General features: G+C 31.7%; 1 protein-coding gene across 2 annotated transcripts; it reads left to right on the top strand.

Moving 5' to 3' along the window:
* Positions 1-1346: 1346 nt before the first annotated feature.
* On the top strand, positions 1347-19423 carry LOC143047986 (sterile alpha motif domain-containing protein 9-like). Of its 2 annotated transcripts, none has more exons than XM_076221373.1 (6): positions 1347-1472; positions 4751-5059; positions 6101-6323; positions 7078-7145; positions 8530-13379; positions 16278-19423. In XM_076221373.1, the coding sequence occupies exons 2-6, from the start codon at positions 4765-4767 to the stop codon at positions 16362-16364; spliced, it is 5523 nt and encodes a 1840-aa protein (XP_076077488.1). In that variant the 5' UTR covers positions 1347-1472; positions 4751-4764; the 3' UTR covers positions 16365-19423. The 2 variants fall into 2 exon arrangements, with proteins under 2 accessions (XP_076077488.1, XP_076077487.1); XM_076221372.1 differs by having other exon boundaries at positions 1347-1478.
* The last annotated feature ends 3633 nt before the right edge of the window (positions 19424-23056 follow it).

Raw genomic sequence — 23056 nt, 5'->3', positions numbered from 1 at the left:
CAATGGTGTACGAAGACTACAAAGCAACAATCACCGGAAATGGAGAAGATTCAGATGAAGGAGATCGATAGAGTGATGAAGAGGAAATTAGTTCCTGTATCAGTAAAAAGAACCTTATTGATGCATGCATATAAAGTTGTGTGCAGCCATTAAGGTGGTATGGGAGTCTAAAATAAAAATGATAGAATTTGTTCATACTTTGCCAAAACGTTGTTTCTATTGATACATGTTGAAAAATATAATAAAAATGATAGGTCACCGCGCATTTTCTCAAGCTACAGGACGGGACAAAATGACACATTTTGTATGGATTGTACAGGAAAAAACACCATTTTGTGATTAGAAACTAAACAAAATGATAGAATTGTTAAATACTTCAGGAAAAGATAGCTTTCAGACACTGCTTTGAAAATATCAAAAGAAAAGATAGGGTCACCGTACGTTTTTTCCGGCTAAAATACAAAATAGGAAAATTCCATACAGAATCATTCAGAAAATGCACTTTTTTTAGAGTTACCTCCCCTTAAAATGCCAATTTAAAAAAAAAAAAACAAAAAAAAAAACAACCAAAAATAATTAACATTTGCAAATTATCAATATTTAGATGTTATATTCTTATAAATTGGTACTTTTAAATGAAAATGTACATTAAACATCTGCATTCCTGCATCAAATTTTGCTAACTTGATGGAAAATCTGGACCTTTGATTCTCTGTTTTTTACAATCTAGGATGGAGGAAGACACCCATACCACCTTAAAAGGAAAATAATGTCAACATTGAAAGTGAACTTGTGACAAGCCTTTTAAATAAGAGTTAACCATTTCTTTGACGGATTCGATCCAAAATAAAATTTCTTATGCAGGTAAAAATGCCGTTAATTAACTTTTTTTTTAACCCATAACATGCAATCAAACAGACCTATAAAATCCAATTACACGATGTAGAATTAATGGATGCATGTGCATAATGTTATCAGGTAGTTCTGGGGAAAAAATAATGCTGTACTGTGTTTTGAAGAATGGAATTTGGAAGCTGTTCGAATTTGAATGCCTTGTGTGATGTCTTTTTTGTTCTGTTTATATATATAACGTTACCAATCTTGCACGCCGGAATCTGTCACATAAGATCCGTGTCGGACATAATAAATTTGTCACATAATCTGTTACAGAATTAGCAAAATGATCGTTCTGTTTATAAAACAAATGTAAATTCTCTTTTTTTAAATTATTTTTAATAGCACTTTCATACAAAAAAGAGCGCTCTGTGGTTGTGGCTGTGGTTTGTAGTTCAGTTGGTACCTAGCCAGATCATTACGTAATGTTACGTCATAATTTTCAGGAATCCTATTTCTACTTTCGTTTTCTGTCTGCAATGGAAATATTTTTATTCCTACCGAGTCCTCCCAGCCAAATATGATCATCCTGTCAGCATAACCTGGTTATTAAAAGCCAGAATTTGCAAAAATCCTTGGTAATGGTAAGAGAAATTCTACAGAAAACAACAGTTGTGGCATAGAACAACCATAAATTATAGGCTATTTAGGAAGAATGTAGGACAGAAAGTCACAGGACAAAAAGTCACAGACAAAAAGTCACAGGACAAAAAGTCACAATTCAGTTTTTCTGACTATTTTCTTTGAATAAAAAATGCTTATTTTTACAAAAATATTTTTGTATTTTTCTTGAAGTATTGTATACATATTATTATATAATAACTTTGTCAGCAAACATTTATCAAAGCAATATCAAAGATGATCATATAGTTGTTAAGAAAACAAAATGTCAAAGTAGATTGGCACTTAAAGGCTTCATGGTGCCAAGAAATATGTCATTTGCATGATTAAAATTAATTAAATCTTCATTTTCAAGTAAAATTTCATTAACTTTAACATGAATATATGTATTAAAAAGTAAATATTTCAAGACCTTTCTCTTATATATTTAAACAATTGTCAAACAAATATTTGTGACTTTTTGTCCTGTGACTTTTTGTCCTATCAAATTTGTGACTTTATGTCCTGTGACTTTTTGTCCTGTGACTTTCTGACATTCTGTCTGTTTTTTTATAAAAGTTTTTTTTAAAGTAAAAGCTGGGACTATTATACTGTTAGTCCAAGGTAAAAGCAAGGATTTGTATAGTAGTCTCAGAGTAAGACTATACAAATCCTTGGGAAAAGCAGATACATATATACCTGTGACAGAGACATATAATACAATTGTATTAGACATATAATACAATTGTATTATATGTCTCTGCCTGTGACCATGTACAGAGTGTGGCCATTTAAAAAGTATTACTCACTTGAGATATTTTGCTACATGTTGTAAATAAAACTACATTTAAAAAAAATAAAATTTTGGGGTCATTTTTTGTTTGATATAAAGCAACTTGATACTAATAAAAGCAGAATTATCACAGGTTTATTTGGTTATTTGGTTATATTATATATTTTAAGTGGATCATTTTAATTTTTTCACAAGATAAACACAAATATTATTTTATGTTCAGATATTAGCTATATATTCAACCAAATTAAATTGTAAAATGTTATTGCATGTGTACCCGAGTTATAAATTTGTGGTTAGAAATTGCAGCACTGTTTCTAGTTAAAAATAATCTAACTTTAATTTTTAATGTGGAAACATCTGCCTTTATCTATAAAGTATTGTTTTTCAGTCAGAGTCTTGGGATGTTTCCCTAAACTTATTCACTATTCTGGTTAAGTATTACATTTATACATGTCGCATTAACACTTCATCACCACCTCGTACAGGTGCGATAGCTATGACTAAAAATTTTTACCAAATAGAAAAAATATCTACCTCTTTTTACAGATCCCCTAAAGCTAGAGAGAAATTTGATAGTTAAAATGGGAATTGATTCAAAAATTAAGTCACATGTGAGGAGAGATCTTTCTATTTTGTACTTACTTAGGACTTAAAAATAATTCATGTAGAATTAATAATATGTTGAATGCACATCACAACTGGACAGTGATTTGTGTGCATCTTAAAAGTGCTGTCTATGATGTTTATTGATATTGTTATATATATATTGATAGACTTGTTTTTGTTTGATTGTATTTGGAGATGTCATTTATTTTGTGATTTTGTCCAACATGTCATGTTTGACCCTTATCTGTTAATGACCTCTGGTGGCCTCTCCTGGTACCTCTCATGTTCAACATCATTTTATAGACAGTGATGCTTGTGGCTAGAGGAGAAGGCTGATGCCATCATTAACCTTATCAGTATATTAAGTATTTTAATCCAGAGTGATAGATGATGAGTATGATCGAGTAGATAATTATAATAATAATATATATAATATACATTTAGCATATCTAACTTTTTAATTTTAGACTGTTATTGAAAAATTTAATATCAATACATGTATTATAAATTATCTATATATTTATTTATCGCTATTTTGTGCATTTTTTCCTTTGATATTTTTTGTGATAATTATTTATATCATGCTATTAGCTTGAGATGGAAAATTATCGCTAGAAATTAAGGAGCCAAGTGGCGTTACTAATGAAATTGACATGAAATTGACAACGTCGTCATAGGTAAAATAGTGATAAACAGATTATCATTGGTCATCTCAACTCGATTGCTTTTCTCGCTTTTGCCATGACCGGCTCAAGCGAGAAAATCAATCTTGTTGAGATAACCAACGATAATCTATAAGTATCAGAATATTGCTTGGTGTTTTTTTAGATGAAATCAAAATAAATAACAAAAAAAAATGTATCAAAAGTATTTAATTAGCTTGATAACAAATTAAATATTATCAAAAGATTTTAAAAACTTAGAGGTTACACAAAAAACGCAAAGATAAATTTACTCTACTCTCCATTAATAAAAAAATCATGTCCCTCATATTATAAGGGGAGACAACTAAAAATGGATTCCTAATAAATGGGTCAATTACCAGAATTGGCAAACAGACTATTATAGAAATCTTTTTTAATAATTTGTTTTGGTCATCATGGGCACTCTGCTTGGAAAAGACTATTATAGAAATCTTTTTTAATAATTGTTTTGGTCATCATGGGCACTCTGCTTGGAAAAGACTATTATAGAAATCTTTTTTAATCATTTGTTTTGGTCATCATGGGCACTCTGCTTGGAAAAGACTATTATAGAAATCTTTTTTAATAATTTGTTTTGGTCATCATGGACACTCTGCTTGGAAAAAAACTTTATATCTCATCTTTATGGATGTTATTTTTAAAATAGCTCATCAGACTCAAAAGTTCAAATGAGCTATTCTCATCAACTGCTGTATATATAATTATTAATAGCTTTTAGAGTTTGTTAGTTATCATGAGCAATAACACAGAATGCTTTAATGATGACATTGTTCAAAATACAAATTTCTATAACCTCCCAATTATATGAGATAAATTTTCATGACAATCAATCAGTGAAGTATATTGTCTCAATATTGACAAATGAATTTTTGATAAATTCCCTTTAAAGAGATAAAATTCCATGACTATTTAGTCTATAAAAGTATTGTCCAACATGTCATTATTTCATAGATGGGGAAAATATAATGATAGTTAATCAGGAAATATTTTACATGGGGACACTTTTTCAAAGGACAAAATTAAACATAGACTATCAAAGATCTTTCATGAACACTAAATTCTTCAAAATAATCTAAATCATTAAGCTATGTCTATAATAAGTGTGTTTTGGCCATGTGAATAATGTTAATTTCTTAACTTTTTAACACAGATATATGAAAAGACATGGATACAAAGGAGAGATTTATAATATGTAGTAATGAAAAACTGCTTAGAGACAATATTGATACCAGAGGCCTTACACCACACCTTATTCAGAACCATGTTTTATCATTTGATGATGCAGAGAGGATTGCAAAAGAAGTCACTAATGATGATAAAGCCCATAAATTACTTAAAATAATTAAAACAAAAGAAAAGGGACTATCTGCATTAATAAAGGCATTGAGGGACGAGCAAATGGACTATGTTGCTGAAGAACTGGAAAACACTGAAGTTGATGAAAGCTATCTCAGAAAAGGTTGTTATGTTTATATGTTAATCCTCTATGTGCATACTTGCACATGAGGCTACTACCAACACTCTCCTTTCTTTCTGTTCCTCTCCATGTCATCCCAATGATTCTCAGAGTTCACTCTCTATTGTGCATCACCATGTTTCTTTTGGGTTCATTTTCTTTCATTTCCGCTCTGCAGATGTCCATCAAAGAGGTATCTTTCAGAAAAGGTGACTATGTTAACTATCAGAAAAGACTATGCTGTTAGCAATTGTCAGAGAAAGGTTCATAATACAACAAAATCTTTCCATCCGTTATTAATATGCCAAATTTACAAATGATATTATTTCAATGTGCCTTGTTTAAAAAAAGAGCAGTGCCTTCAAAATGACTAAATGGATATTTTTTAAACTTTACATAGTTGTCACTGTGGTAAGAACACTTCCTGAGGATGTGCATTGAGAAATGATAAATGTAACCTAGTTCCTACATGTCATGTTTGTTTTTTACTGCAGTTTGTCAGCAGTATTATCTCAAATTATGTAACAGTTTCTAGATCAACCGAGGTTGAAATTATACCTAGAGCAATCTAACTAAAATGAAATCCTTTAATTGCTCTTGTTCTGATATGTAGGACATCATCAGAACAAGAGCAATTCAAGGATTTAATTTTAATTAGATTGTCCCTAGGGAACCTTATTAAATTGTTTAATCCTGCTGCATTTGTTTGCACCTGTGTCCTAAGTCAGGAATCTGATGTTCAGTAGTTGTCGTATGTTGATGTGGTACATAAGTGTTTCTAGTTTTTTTTAAAAAGGTTAGACCCTTGTTTTTTTTTTCATTTGAATGGTTTTACACTAGTCATTTTTTGGGCCGTTATAGCTTGTTGTTCGGGGTGAGTCAAGGCGCCATGTTGAAGGCCTACATGTACATTGACCTTTAATGGTTTACTTTTACAAATTGTGACTTGGATGGAGAGTATAGTCTCATTGTCATTCATACCACATCTTATATCTGTTTGTAAAGTGAACAATTTTAGGAGCATATTTTTGTATCTACTTTCAGTGAAAAATGAGTATGATCAGCAAGTAATTGATATTTTAAAGAAGAAATTTTGCCTGGATGATGATAGCCAGCAGTATGTCATTCTACAAAACATAGAGGAAGAAGTAAAGTTTGAATTTAGCATGAAAGGAGAAAAATACAATATTGCTATTGATTATTTACAACAACTTGTGACTAAGAGTTTCCCAAGATGTACTCCATTTAAAAAGAAGAAACCCAAAATGTATCCTTTAAAGATAAAACCTTGTATGTTTTCTTCTAGAAATTTATCAATAGATTCACTACAATGCAGTTGCATCTATTTTCTACAATTGAAAAAATAAGGAAACCATTATAACAATGACATACTGGCACTGAGGAAAATATTCTTTTATGCCTTTTTTTCCAGTGAGTTCACTTGAACTTGTCAGAAAAGCTGTATATTTAAAAAATAGATTGCTGTAGAAAATATATGAAAATGGCTTATTTTGTAGGTGACCAACGATGCTGCTTGACGCCCTTAAGAACCCTAGATAAAAGCACAGTGATAAGAATTAAAATATGATGTGTTATGAAAGCAAATTTATGATATACATGGGCTGAGCATTGCTCCTGTGTAATGTAAATGTGTATTCTATCCAATTTTAATTCACCAGAATACTTAAATATGAATGTTTTTCCAATATAATCTGGAGAAGATTTCAGTAAGAAAATTTATAAAATGGACTTATCTAATCTCTGTATATAAAAATTAAAGAAAGAAAGCAACATCTACAGAAATAGCAATTTAGAAATAATAAATCCAAAATGAAAATTACATTGTTTAAAGATTATACAGCTGAGTACTTTCATATTATAAACACTGTCCAAAACAGTAAATTAGTATAAGTAGAATCAAATTTGTATATTAAAAGTACGATTGATAAAAATAAATAAATCTGTAATAAAAAGTTCCATATGTCATGTGCAATTGTTATTTTAATTTAACCCTTTTCAAGATGGGCTTTCAAGCATTTAAGAATGGTATATCCTGCCACAGAAGAAGAAGGCCTTGAACCTATTACAGGTATTTATTGAATGATTCATAGACCAATACCCTTTATGGTACAGTAAAAAAGTGGGAATTAATGACAATGATAGAATATAGTCCATCGATACACATAAAAAAGGAATTAGATAAGGGTTTAGGACCATGATTTCATGGTTTTGTTGGTGTTTTTTTTTTTAAATATGAGTACAAACAGGACACACATTTTTGTTTGCGAACTTTTCTTTTCTTTTTATGTCCCACCTACGATAGTAGAGGGACATTATGTTTCTGGTGTGTGCCTCCGTCTGTTCGTTCGTCCCTCCGTCTGTCCCGCTTCAGGTTAAAGTTTGGTCAAGGTAGTTTTTGATGAAGTTGAAGTCCAATCAACTTGAAACTTAGTACACATATTCCCCATGATATGATCTTTCTAATTTTAATGCCAAATAAAAGTTTCGACCCCAAGTTCTCGGTCCACTGAACATAGAAAAAGATAGTGCGAAGATCAGGTTAAAGTTTTGGTTAAAGTTTTTGGTCAAGGTAGTTTTTGATGAAGTTGAAGTCACATCAACTTGAAACTTAGTACATATGTTTTCTATGATCTGATCTCTCCACTTTTAATTCTTATTTAAGTTTTGACCCCAATTACTCGGTTCACTGAACATGGAAAATGATAGTGCGAGTGTGGCATCAGTGAACTATGGACACATTCTTGTTAATAAAAGGCAATGTGAGCTATTGCCCTCCATTGGCATTTGTGGTAGTTGCAGCAATTGTCCAGCAATTGTAAACTTGTTTAAATTTTTTCTTTGAAACCTATAATAAAGGCGTACATTTATTATCGTTGCAGGAAAAATAATAACTCTGGAATATTAGTTTAAAAGATAACAAAAACCAATTTGATTAACTACTGTAAATTAAGAAATTTTTAGGGAGTTTTTAATAAATGCTCATAATGAGACTGGATGAGTATTGCAACAATGCAAACTAATACTCTGATGTCAGATATAAATATAACAATAGATAGAAAATGAAGATGTGGTGTAATTGCCAATGAGACAACTCTCCACAAGAGACCAAATGACACAGAAATAAATTACTATAGGGTACTGTATGGCATTCAACAATGAGCAAAGCCCATACCCTACAGTCAGGTATAAAACCCCTCAAAGCAATTCATACGATAAAATTAACAGCCTGATTTATGTACAAAAAAAGGATTATGCAGTTTTCCTGAAATCTCATAAATTATGGGTGGTCAAAAATTGCAATAATAAATGCTAATGCAATAATTTCTGAATTGGTAGCGTGTATAATTAAAGAATGCTGTTTTGTTCTGTCTAAAAAATGTCAGCTTTCCAGTTTATGATTTGCAGCTCTTATCTATCATGTCTATAGCAAAATTGTTTTATTTTTTTCTCAGATCAGTCCAATTTGTCACCTACCTTTGTTCCACCTACCGGGAATGAACAGAAACCTACTACTTCACCACAGAAGGATGTAACAAGCAAGAAAAGCCTAAATGATCTTTCTGAAACAGAACTGGTGGATGTGTTGAAGCCTCGACTTGTTAAATATGGGATTCCAGAGCAAATTCTAAATAATATAGTTGATGAGGAAATTACAGGAAGTGTTTTCAGTCGGCTTAAATTGGAATACATGGAGTCTATGTTTCCTGATCTTAAAAAAGGCAAGAGAGTATCTCTTTTATACATAAGGGATGACATTTGTAATGAAGAAGAGGTACAGGTTTCAATTACTACTGAACCTTTGAGGCTTGAATGTAATAGAAGCACTGAACAAGAGACACAAGAAGTTGAACATGTGGAAGCAAATGGTCAATTTAGAGAAACATTTAGAAAGTTTGACAAGGAGGTAGTGCATACATATCGTTACCAAAAGGGAGCAATTCTAACATCTTTTAATAATAGACCAAGCAATCTGGTAGACCCAGTGCATAGATTTATGAAAGGAACTGAATTAACTTCTGAGAAGATATCAGATGACATAGCTGAATTTGTTGCTGCTTGTCTGAATGAGAGAACCAATGGCACAATTCATGTAGGTGTAGACCCAAAAATGTGTGATTTTCAAATTGAGGGCGAACTAAATGGGATCAGTGTGGATGCATATAAATTTTTAAGGATCTTGTATAAAAAAATGGAAGACAGATATTATGATGAACAGCTTCCAATTGTTTTGAAGTGTATGCGGCCACCTCAGTTTATCGACCTTTTATCTAAGGAAAAGAATCCAAACAGATTAAGGGTGATTGAAGTAGACGTTGTTCCAAAGTCAACTCTTGTTGGGGAGGAATCATTTTTTATTAAATCAAAAGATACTGGGAAACCTGTGTTGTACCTGTTTGCAGAGAATGGAATTACTCCTCAAAATGTTTCAGATGACAGATGTATAACTTATATGTCAAAACACAAAAAACTGATCTCAGATACAAGGGAGAACCAGGAAAAAAGTCCAATGATTTCAACAATAAAGCCAAATCTAAGGCAGAGGATTCTAGATTTGCTAGCAGCTGGAGAAGAGTCTTTGTCATCAGCTGTCTATCCTCTCTTATTTTTAAGTCCGCTTGACAGCAGTTCAGGGAATGACTTGAATAAATTTGAATTTCTTATTGATCTTGATCCAAATGCTGTTTTTGATTTTGATTATTCATCAGAAGACAAAGGATTATACAACTTCTTTGACAATGAAAAAGAACAGGTTTTGAAAGCTCTTACATCAGACAACTTTGATCCAAATAGTGAGGAGAACAAATTCAAAAAAGAAACTCACAGTAATTTGCTTGAGGACATAACACTATCAGTTTTAAAACCTTGGGTCTTTTGTAATGGATATGAAGCTATGGGTAAAATGCCAATGAATATAATGGACTGGAAGCAAAATAGAAGCAAGGGTTTTAAAGAAGCTATTCGCTTTTATAACAATGAAATACCAGAAGGAAGAGCCCTTGTTCTGATATTTCTTTTATCAAAGGATTATGGTATTTTGTTAGAAGCAGCTGAGGAAGTTATTTTAAGTTTTCAAGATCAATGGGTTGTCTTTGCAGAGAGTGAAGAAATTGCTAACCATTTTCATGATGTTCTTGTTAATCAAAGACATGCCATTGGGAAAGAACAGTTGAAGGCTAGAATTGTAATAGGAATGCCATGGGAACATGTCAACCAAACCATCAAGGAACTAACAGGATCAAAAAGATCTTTGAGATGTGAAATACCAACATCTACAGGTGCATTTTGCCACTTAAGGGATAAGAAAAGAAATGAATTAATTGACCTTGAAATTTTAAGCAGATGCGAATGTGAAGATCCGGAACTGATCAGAGACAGAGTCAAACTCTCACAGATAAGAAGAGAAGAAGCCGAAAAGTTTTATAGAGGAGAAAATGTCAGTTGGTGGAATTTTGTTTTTCCAGACCATGTTTTGAAAAGAGATGTACATGGGTCATTAAAAGTAAAATTAGAAGAAGCCCTGAAAGGAAATCGTGCAGATGAGGATAATAAGATAGGACTCGTAAATATCTACCATCAACCTGGAGCAGGAGCAACAACGACAGCAAAGCATATTCTTTGGGATTTAAAGTCTTCATACCGTTGTTGTATTGTGAAGCAAATAACAGATCAAACAGTTGAGCAAATAACAGTGTTGAGAAACTATGAAGAAACAGATGATCCTAAACCCCCATTGGTATTGATAGAAAATGCTGATGAAGAGAAAGTGGGAGAGTTGTATGCACTTTTGCAACACAGAGCAAGGATAATGGCAAGACGTAGCAGTGACATGAAAGTGTTTTGTGTTTTGCTTCTTTGTACAAGGAGAACAACAATTCATTCTGTTGACGATACCAGTGTTGCTCTGAAACACGAACTATCCCCTAAAGAATTGAGTTGGTTCAGAAACAGAAATAAAGACCTAGAGAAGCAGTTTGAGGCTAAAGAGGGCACTGACCCTAGATTCTTGGTTTCATTTAATATCTTAAAGGAAAACTTCAACAAAGATTACATACGACGAACAGCTTCTGATTTAGTTGAAGGAGTCACAAATGAAAATGAAAGGAAAATGTTAAAATATCTGTCTATGTTAAATACATTTGACCTTGATTTTCAATCTGTACCCATCAGTGCTTTTGATCCTATTATGACAACAAGACATAGAGGGGTCACATTCACCTTTGGTCTTGCAGGGGTACGAGGTAAACGCCTTAATAAGTCATGGGAGCAAACATTAAGTCAACCATTACAGGTATTGCTGAACAGTAACACAAGAGCTGGTTTTGGTGGTCAGTTGGTTGGACTATCAATTGTTAATCCTTTATTTGCTGTAGAAATATTTTCCTGTTTCAACCAGTCACCGGACACCACAAGCGAAATAATGAAAGAGTTCCTTGAATGTCCAATTTTTAAATCAACAAACATGTCAAGTAATGAGGTTAAAAAGATCGTGAAAACTATTATGAAGAAAAGAGAGGAAAAAGAAGAAACTGCTGGTAAAGTAAAGTTTTCTCCTTTAATTATGAACTTGCTAGATAAAGAAAATGAAGAAATTGCAGCTAGCATACTTATCAAAGGATTTGAAATGACAGAAGATCCAATGATATGTCAACAGATTGCAAGGTTGTATATACACTGTAAGAATTGGAAAATGGCAGCTAAGTATGCAAAGATTGCAACTGACATGAAGCCTCAAAATTCATTTTTGTGGGACACCTATGGCCAAGTGTATAAGAATCAGCTATATGATAAATATATTTGTTTTCTGCAGGAAGGCAAAAAAGCTTTTGATGATGACATAGAAGAAGTTATAGAAATAACACAGAATGGACTCCAAAAATTCCGAAAAGAACAGGAAGTTTCAGAAAAGGAGCACTTCGTCAAAGGGAATGATGCAGGTTACTTTGGAGAAATCCGAATGATTGTCTTATTTTTAGATGTATTGCGTTTTTGTCCATTGGGTAGCTCAAAAGGCCCTTTGCATAAATACCTTACAGATAAAGATTTTGTTCCAAAGGATTTGTTGAATTTAAAAGAGGAGTCTGTCCAGTTTATGAAGAGCCTTGAAAGTAGATCTGAATTAACACTTAAATCAATAGAAGACAAAACAACACAACTTAAGGATGATATGTTTTATTCTATTTTTGGGCATGGAAATCCACGCAGGAAGGAGATAACAACTCTTAAAGAAAATTTGGATAGCTACTTTGGAGAAGATAGCGATGTTATTCCTGAAAATCTGACTGAAGTAGAAAAGGCAGATTTCAGAAGACGTAGAGTAAGACGATTAGGTGGAAGAACATTGTCAGACTTTATTCACATTGATAATAAGTCAAATTTAGAGGTGATACTTTTGATGCTAAAAGACAATGTAAAATCAGAATTTTGGGTGCCATTTGATATTGTTAGTTTGTTTAATGTTGTCATTACAATGAAAATTGTTCACATTGATCAAACAGTCATATCCTATGCAGAAATGGTTCATTATACAAGGAAATGCTATGATAGAGTTGTTTCGTCATCAGACCGAAGAAACTATCTTGAAACATATATGCATTTTGTTCTTTTGAATTGGCCAACCAAATCTCGATTACAAGCTAATCCTAACCTCTGTACAACAGAGCAACTCCATGAGGTTTCTCGAAAGTGGAAAGCTGCCTTTCATGCGAATCATCCAAGACAAAAAGAAAGTAGACCTGTGAGGAAGCGTGAAACAACCAATTTCTTCCTAGGAGTAGGTGAAGGACTATATGCCATAGTGCATTATGAAGAATTGCTTGATCCATGGGGTAAAAAATTTGTACGAGGTGACAAAATTTGGGAATCTGCAGACTTTGTGAAAAGACTTTTACGGTTACCAGGTACACTTATCAATGATGGTAAAGAAATAACATGCAATGTTGACACAAGAACAGGAGGACAAGTACCTTTTAACATCCCTACTTCATTTCCCATTGGTGTCCGATCACTTTGGCAAAAGAGAGTTTACTTTGTTGTAGGTTTTAGTTGGGCAGGTTTGAAAGCGTATGATGTCAGACAAGAAGTTCCAAAGGTGCCTGAAATGCCTCAAGACCTATCTAAACTAACCCAGGCAGCATCCTCATCTTCTACATCCAGACAAATGAGTATATCAAGACAACCTAGCAAGAAACCAATGGATAGTTTAGAAACACATGAGTCACTTATGGCTAGGCTAGATCAAATAAAGATGAATATTGAGAAAATCCAAAAGGAAAAGAAAGGAGCAGGTGTAGGCAGAGAAAGGGTATGTATTTAAATTTTAAAATGTTATATTTTGTAACAGTTACATATAGTTGAAAGTAGTTGGTAATATCTTTGAGCTGGAGGTGGGTGCTATTGCAACATATTTGTTAACGTCATTGACCACATCTGTTTTTTAATAAATGTCAACAAGGGCTTTGCCCTACCATAAACAGGGCCAGATCCAGGATCATTGCAAAGTGGTGCAGAATAGAATCTTGTTTGGGCTAAAAAAAAATAAATTAAATAAGTGTTAAAATCACTTATTTAACAGTCCACCTTCCTGACAGGGGGCATGTTTATTTTATAGTTAAAGTGAAAGGATTGGACATTTTTGATGCTGTATTCTCACCATTAATTGTCTATAATTATAAAATGATTGGAGGGATCCAAAGCTATATACCAATACATTTGATGTGGGATTTGTCAGTAAAATATGGACATGGAAAAATGCTCCCTTGCTAATAGAAGTCACAACTAAGCATCTGAGGAATGCATTGTGAATGTGTGTGATTCCCACCCATGATGTATCTAATCATACTCACTAAGGGATGATATCAAAAGATCAATGTAGGATAAAAAAAACTTAAATCAAATAGTTTGAGGGTGTGGAGTTAAAATTGCTGCACGTTTTGTTTATCCAACATCGATTTTACATATATCCATAATGGTCAATCAATTTTTCCCAAATTAAGTTAAGAGGGGGGTGAGCAAATGGTGAGGGTGTCAGTGAAAAAACTATGTGAATAAAGTTTTTTATCCTTCATTGAACTTTTGATGTCGTCCCTAATACAATTGATGTTTTACTTAAAGTCATAATAAACGAGTGACCGGTGAAAAAAAATGTTATTCTAATTCTTGAACTAATGCATCCAAACATCACAAACTTAGTCTTCTGTGCACGATTTTATCAATTTTTTTGCCTAAATTTCGTATAATCGTCAATTTTTTTTTCTCAATCGGTCACTGTTGTTGTGAAAATATGGCAGGTAATTAAAGTTAGTGTTTTGAAGCCGAAGTTTAACGATTGTCACCTGTTTGTCAACAATAAACAAAAAAAGTATGGATATTGAGCACGTGTTTAACATGTACAATCAGATAATAGTTTATTTTAAGGACATCCATGCTTATTGCGATCACCGGATTTTTACGAGATGGGTCACACTGAGGTCACCTTGCATACAGAAAATATTCGGGGAATTGCTTTCTGGAAGGAATTATAATAAAGTAAACTTCTTCTAAATATGAACATATTAAAGAATTTTCTTCAGAAAAAAGTATATGTACATAAGTTTTATAATGAAAACTATCCATTGAGTTATTAAAAAAAACATAAGCATTATTTTTTTTAATTTGAGGTTTCTAATAACTTTAATTCACTTACCAATAAAAAGGAATCCACAAAAAAGATTATTTAAGAGATGAATACAGTATTTTTTCAATTTTCAGTTGAATTCAATGAGCCACTGTTGTATGCAAAATTTTACAGAAGTCTGTGACAGAGCACACTTACTGTAAATTTACCTTTAGGGGGCTCACGGGTACAAATCTTTTTTTTTAAATAGGATTTCGCCATTTTTCTATGAGTGAACTTGATCATATACTTATTCTGAAAATAAAATAAAATAATGGGGTCACTGTTTATTTAAACTCACAATCTGCCATCGAAAGAAGCATGCACTTTTGTTTAATAAGGTACTTTTTTCTGTTGAACTAATAAAGGTAATATCGAAATAAGAGAAGAACTAAATTACAAAAATCGCTAAAATTTAACAATTGTTTAGTTTAAGTACAGCCTTTTGGAAAAAAAATAATAAAAAAAATATAGGTCACCGATGAAATATTTCAATTTTGATGTAAAAAAATGGCATTTTTTCACCAAAGGGAGATAATTTGGAATCTTTTCAGTGATTATAAACATTTTTAAAGTCATCTGGGACCATATCCAATCGATTTTTTTTTGTTGATTTTTGTACTATATCCTAACAACCAATAAAAAGTATGATAAAAAAAACTGGAAAAGAAATGGTTAAACTTTTGGTTAAATTTTTGTACCCTTGAACCTCCTTACGTGCTTTTAAAATGCTCGGTATCAAATTCTTATATGAAGGCATGGGCTATGTGGAATTTCCCAAAAATTAAATAAATGGCTTGCATAAACTATTTCTTGAACATCAATTTTGTGGCTGAACACTTTTTAAATCTTATCGATTTTATTTATTTATTTTTATTTTTATTACACAATAGTTATACATTTATAATCCTCAATGGTGTTTTTTTCAAAATTCATTTTATAATGATTTGCTATAAGCAAATAAACCTAGCACATGTATTAGTTACACCCAAAAATATAATGATTATCTGCATGCACAAAAAGTGGGCTGCAAAAGATTTCTTATGGTTAAAGAATGTATTATTGTCATTTTATTTATTTTCTTTTGTTACATCTTTTGACATCGGACTTGGACATCTCTCTTGAACTGAATTTTAATGTGCGTATTGTTATGCGTTTACTTTTCTACATTGGCTAGAGGTATAGGGGGAGGGTTGAGATCTCATAAACATGTTTAACCCCGCTGCAATTTTGCGCCTGTCCCAAGTCAGGAGCCTCTGGCCTTTGTTCGTCTTGTATGATTTTTAATTTTAGTTTCTTTTGTATAATTCGGAGTTTAGTATGACGTCCATTATCACTGTACTAGTATACAATATTTTAGGGGCCAGCCGAAGGACACCTACAGGTGCGGGAATTCTCGCTACATTGAAGACTCATTGGTGGCCTTCGGCTGTTGTCTGCTCTATGGTCGGGTTGTTGTCGCTTTGACACATTCCCCATTTCCTTTCTCAATTTTATTCAATCAAAATAATATCATGTTACTTTTATACATTTAACTTCTTTTTCCAGCGCCAGTATTTAGAGAGGAAAGAAACAAAACTTAAAGAACAATCCCATAAACTCATGATGGCCAGGAAGGAATTTTATGGCACTTAAGTATTTTAGATAATACATTGAAATTTATCTAGAACTCAACAGTTACCCCACTTACAATTCATACAGGACAGAAAATATGACAGACTAATAATGGAATTTACATTTGTATGACTTCAAAATTTTTGTTGTATTTATGAAATTTACTAGTAATTGTTTTATTTAATTTCATTTTATATATTTCATTTTAGTTCTTATATATATTGTTCTGGTTAATTATGAATTTTGGTACCTTTCTGTGTTTTTTGTTTTGAGCTGTTATGTATCTTTACATTTTTTACACTTCTTACTCCATATAATTTAAGAACATTTATTGCCTGAACTAACTTAATTTATGTTGTAGTTTGATAAACAATATGTCTCTGCCAATATTATAATTTTACTCATTTATATTTTACAACCAATCAACAACATTCATCTCTCTTTCAAAATTTGGAAAGTTTGCATCATAAATTTTAAATGATGCAAGCTGTAGAAGGTTTAATTATATTTTCTTAACATTACGATCACGTGTTAGGTAGGACCAATAAATGGTAAAAAGAAGGACCATTTAACAAAATTTCTGCACTGTAAGAACTTAGAGTTTGAAATTAGCATAGTATTATGTTGTTTCATTAATTACTATGCAATGGATATGACTAGTTTAAGGTTTTTCAAGGAGTATTAATATAGTTTCAAGGGAGATTACAGTCAAATTTGTTTTTGTTCATGGTCCTGTTGTTACTAGTTTTGTTCATGTTGTGCAATAATAATGAAATGTTATCTCAGGACTTAGATTTTGAAAAAAATGCCAATATGTTTATTTTGTTGCAATTTTATTTTGTGATTTTTCAAAAAAATCTGTTAGGCCTATAATCTATCTAAAAAAACGATGTTACAATATAAAATGTATTGACTTTGCTGAAGAGATGTGTATTACATATTTTAGTGTGTTAAATCTATTTTATGCATCAGTGATATTCAAAAATGTATTTAATAAACTTATTTGTTGAATAGTAATCCAAAAGCATTGTTTGTATATTCAGCTTTATATTGCATATATATTTTACACAATCATCATTTCATATATTTTTTCATTAATGCAGTACAATTTTACAAATTACATTTACTATAATACCAAATTGTTGTTTTGTATCAGTCTCATTGTCTTATTTCATAAATTTAGAGGCAGCTTGCAGCATTATATATATGTATTTCAAATATCATTATCATATTCTTCATTTTCAAGAAATGTTCTAGTCCAATGTTTAGATGAAGAAAAAAAATGGCTAAGATTTTTTGCTTGCTTAATTATAAAATTTAAATTAAAAAACAATTTGCAATTACAAGATCAGTAAAACTATGTGAAAGCAGCAATTAGTATGATAAACCTAAATCCTAGGCACAAATTTATCAGCTTTTGGTTATCAAACTAATGGCGAAATGCATGTGTAAGGGAAGGTAAAAGAGGTTGAAATGTCTAGTTTTTGATTTGATATTGGAAAGATATTGTTTTAGCTAGTTTTTAATTTAAATGTTTCAATGTGTTGTTTTTTTGAATAAATGTAACAGCTTAAGAATTCTTCGGGCGATTTAACAAAACATTCTTGTATATTATTTTTACTTTTGTCAAAGAAATAATCAGTCAGTCTTTCTTTATTTGAATTTAATGTCAGAAACAAAAATTTACAGTTGGTACAATATCATATGCATTTAATTATGATTTTACAACAAGTGTTTAAATTTCCAATTTAGATATCTGCAAAAGTGTAGGATAATAAAAGTTTTTTTTATTATATTTTATATTATTGTTTGTGTTATAAGGAAGATTCGCCATTTTAGGAAAGTCAAATGCTTTATCTCAGATACCAGGTACCTGAAAAACCAAGTAGCAATTTTGCTCCTATTATTCCTCAGCACATCTGAGAACTTGCAACACTGCTGGTGGACGTTTCGTCCCCAAGGGTATCACCAGTTCAGTAGTCAACACTTCGGTGGTGACATGAATATCAATAATGTGGTAATTTTTACAAATTTCCTGTTTACAAAACTTTGAATTCTTCGAAAAACTAAGAACTTTCTTATCCCAGGCATAGATTACCTTAGCCGTATTTGGCACAACTTTTTGGAATTTTGGATCCTCAATGCTCTTCAACTTTTTACTTGTTTGGCTTAATAAATATTTTGATATGAGCATCACTGATGAGCCTTATGTAGACGAAACGCGCGTCTGGCGTACTAAATTATAATCCTGGTACCTTTGATAAATATGTTATCTCTGTTAAGATCAAAAAGAATTTATACAATTGAAGAAGAAAAAAACAGACTATATTTCTAATGAATGTAGATAATTCACCACTTGCATGTGCTCACTATAAAACAAAGATGGAGAATGCAAAAACCTATAATTACCATCAATGCAAGAGGTACCACTACTATAGTGACCAAAGCTGCCAATTCACTGTTTATTGGAGTTATAGCCCTTTGAAGATAACTGTAAATTCGGAATTTGTGAGGTTTTTATTAATGCCAATTATTCGACTTCTTGATTATCAGAATAATAAGACTTGCATTATCATTTCAAATACATAAAATGATTAATAAATGTATGTAGCTTTTCCTAAAATCTCAATAATTAAACTTGCAGTTCTGTTCATTTGTCAAAATTTATAATAATAAATGCACACAATAATTTCTTAATTTACAGTATTGAATTTTTGAATGGAGGCTTTGGGACATTTACTCCTAGAAAAGACTGAATCTACAGAAATTGAAAACAGTCAAATTGATAAATAAACAGAGTTGGAGCTTTAAATCATGTCATTTTATCTTCACAATTATGACAACTGCTTTGAAGAGGGCTATTTGTTTTGGGGAAGGTGGGATTTGAAACTTTATCTTAATGTGATACCAAAGGAAACTGATAGTTAATTACATGTAATTTTACTTAATGGCACTTGAAAACATGTTTACTTTAAGTTTATATCAATATTAAATATTTTTGTAACTGAGTGATTCATGCACAATTGTTTGTTAACATTTTCAAATAAGAAAATTATTGAATAAAATACATTGAATCTGCAGTATTTGTTCATAGTTATTACTTCATTTTAAGCTCACCTGGCCAAAATCATCAGACTTCTAATTGGAGTTATTGTTCTCCTATAACAATTTGTTGGCTACCCAGGATTATCTTTTTTTTTATCTGTTCGTTTATTTGTCCATGAGTCTCTCTTTCCTGCTTCAGAATAAAGTTTTTGGTCAAGGTAGTTTTTGATGAAGTTGACGTCCAATCAACTTGAAACTAAATACACATGTTCCCTATGATATGATTTTTTTCTGATTTAAATGCTGAACAAGTGTTTTTATCCCAATTTCATAATCCACTGAGCATAGAAAATGGTACTGTGACTGTCCTGCTTCCTTTGTAAATCATCAATGTCAGAAGTGCAAAATTAAACAGCAAACCCATAGGGATTACAATCGATGATGTATACTCTTTGTATAAAGTTGTATATGTAGAATACCTGGATGCTTCATACTTCACGTTAAAAAGTTTCCTTCTGTCATATGACCATTGTCCTTGACCTAATTTTCATGGTTCAGTGGTGGCTTGGAAGACAATCATTTTTTTGTCATGTGAAATACTCACTTATGATAATTATATTTGGTATCTGGCTACCTTGCAGGGTCTGCATATCTGTCAGACAGTATTTACCTAACCTTGACCTCATTTTATAGATCAGTGATCAAGGTAAACTTTACCTGGTCAGATCTGTATCATAGGGCAACTATATTTGGTGTGTGGAATGATTGTATGATGTACTTCAAACAGGAGGTATCATCTGAACTTGTCATCATTTTCATTGTTCATTGGTTATGGTTACGTTGTGTTTATGTCTGTCTGGTAGTGTTCAAATGACCTTGAGCTCTTTTCAAGGTTCATTGGTCAATTTTAAGTTTTTGTGGTTTGATTCGTTTTTCAGGTATTATTGCGAACCCAATGAAAGTTTACCATAGATTCACCTGATAATTCTGTCCATTCAAACTTTTGGCAGTTCTATTGTCCCATCTAACAAATACAACAGGTATTGTTCTCTGTGTAGTTTATTCACTGGGACCTTTAAATTTCTTCTAAGAGAAATCTATCACTCGTTGATTAATCTACCTGAGTAAAAAAAATCTGCTACATTGCCCGGATAGAAATAACATGTTTAAAAATGCAAATTATAACTTAGTAAGCAAAGTGAATGCAGGTGAAGACAAATATAAATGTTTAAATCTTTTCATTTTCTATGTTAGGGTGGGGTAAATTTATTTCTTGAATTTTTATACGACCGCAAAAAAATTTAATTTTTTGGTCGTATATTGCTATCACGTTGGCGTCGTCGGCGTCGGCGTCGGCGTCGTTGTCGTCGTCGTCGTCGTCCGAATACTTTTAGTTTTCACACTCTAACTTAAGTAAAAATGAATAGAAATCAATGAAATTTTAACACAAGGTTTATGACAACAAAAGGAAGGTTGGGATTGATTTTTGGAGTTGAGGTCACAACAGTTTATGAATTAGGGGCCAAAAAGGGGCCCAAATAAGCATTATTTTTGGTTTTTGCACCATAACTTCAGTATAAGTAAATAGAAATCTATGAAATTTAAACACAAGGTTTATGACCATAAAAGGAAGGTTGGGATTGATTTTGGGAGTTTTGGTCCTAACAGTTTAGGAATAAGGGGCCCAAAGGGTCCAAAATTGAACTTTGTGTCATTTCATCAAAAATTGAATAATTGGGGTTCTTTGATATGCCGAATCTAACTATGTATGTAGATTCTTAATTTTTGGTCCCGTTTTCGAATTGGTCTACATTAAGGTCCAAAGGGTCCAAAATTAAACTTAGTTTGATTTTAACAAAAATTGAATCCTTGGGGTTCTTTGATATGCTGAATTTAAAAATGTACTTAGATTTTTGATTATTGGCCTAGTTTTCAAGTTGGTCCAAATGGGGGTCCAAAATTAAACTTTGTTTGATTTCATCAAAAATTGAATAAATGGGTTCTTTGATATGCCAAATCTAACTGTGTATGTAGATTCTTAATTTTTGATCCAGTTTTTAAATTGGTCTACATTAAGGTCCAAAGGGTCCAAAATTAAACTAAGTTTGATTTTAACAAAAATTAAATTCTTGGGCTTATTTGATATGCTTTATCTAAATATGTACTTTGATTTTTGATTATGGGCCCAGTTTTCAAGTTGGTCCAAATCAGGATTCCATATCAAGTATTATGCAATAGCAAGAAATTTTCAATTGCACAGTATTGCACAATAGCAAGAAATATCTAATTGCACAATATTGTGCAATAGCAATTAATTTTCAATTGGAGTTATCTTTCTTTGTATAGAATAGTAGTTGATAATATATGTTGGAAATTTGCCAGACATGACTATGATGTCATTTTCTATTTTTATTTGCCAATAACTTTATGTAAATAACTTCATTGGAAATTTGCCAATATAAAATGTTGCTGATGAAGCTTTTTTTCCTTATCTTATCTAAAATGTTTTTAGATAATGTATGTTGGACATTTGCCAGACATGACTATGATTTCATTTTCTATTTTTATTTGCCAATAACTTTATGTAAATAACTTCATTGGAAATTTGCCAATATAAAATGTTGCTGATGAAGTTTTTTTTTATTGTTTTATACAATAAACAATGTATATTCACTTTTACTACCAACCAATCTTTACCCTTCAGTGATAACAAGCACTTTATTTTACATTTTAATATTTTATGATGTATTTAAAAGAGTAGTTATTGTTGCAAACTCCATTAGAAATTTGAATTGATATCAGTTTTGGAAAAAGGGAAACGGGGATGTGAAAAAAAGGGGGGGGGTTTAAATTTTTCTCATTTCAGATTTCATAAATAAAAAGAAAATTTCTTCAAACATTTTTTTGAGAGGATTAATATTCAACAGTTCAACAGCATAGTGAATTACTCTAAGGCAAAAAAAAACTTTTAAGTTCATTAGACCACATTCATTCTGTGTCAGAAACCTATGCTGTGTCAACTATTTAATTTTAGATTTAAAAAGTTTGAAGAAGAAATCTTTAATTGATTTGTAAAATCTTGACATTTTTTTTGTGTAAAAAAAAAACCATGTAATGTCAAAAATTTGATCACAATCCAAATTCAGAGCTGTATTACGCTTGAATGTTTTGTCCATACTTGCCCCAACTGTTCAGGGTTCGACCTCTGCGGTCGTATAAAGCTGCGCCCTGCGGAGCACCTGGTTGGATTAGCCCTAATTGTGGCTGCCATTGGATCTGCTTGTAAATTGTATAGCATTTTCATGGTTCATTGGTCTTTGTTTAGTTATCTTGGTTAATATTAAGTTTATGAGACAGTTGTAATAAAGCTTTATACTTAGGACTATCTACATAATATCAATGATTAGTATAGAAGGCGAGACATTTCAGCGTGTGCTCTCTTGTTCTGAACATGCATCTAACCATTCCATTTCTGCATAGTCAAAAGCTTTTGTTTGGTCAAGAAAAAGGATTGATCCTTCCTCGTCTTCCATATCTATAAAATCGAAAATATCTTGCAGCATTCTATTAGAATCAAAAATATTTCTGCCCTTAACAAACCCTTTTTTGATCTGTTTCTATAATTGATGGTAGAACTATTTTCAAACGTTCAGCCAGAATTTTTGAGC

This window comes from Mytilus galloprovincialis, chromosome 10 (assembly GCF_965363235.1).
Source record: "Mytilus galloprovincialis chromosome 10, xbMytGall1.hap1.1, whole genome shotgun sequence".
Taxonomy (NCBI): Eukaryota; Metazoa; Mollusca; class Bivalvia; order Mytilida; family Mytilidae; genus Mytilus; species Mytilus galloprovincialis.
Note: the sequence above shows the minus strand (reverse complement) of the source record. Positions and strands in the feature narration are given on the sequence as shown.

Coding starts and splice junctions, on each gene's coding strand:
- LOC143047986 (XM_076221373.1), top strand. CDS start 4,765: ATGGATACAAAGGAGAGATTTATAATATGTAGTAATGAAAAACTGCTT. Junction 5,060..6,100: donor TGAAAGCTATCTCAGAAAAG/GTTGTTATGTTT, acceptor ATCTACTTTCAG/TGAAAAATGAGTATGATCAG. Junction 6,324..7,077: donor AAAAAGAAGAAACCCAAAAT/GTATCCTTTAAA, acceptor ACCCTTTTCAAG/ATGGGCTTTCAAGCATTTAA.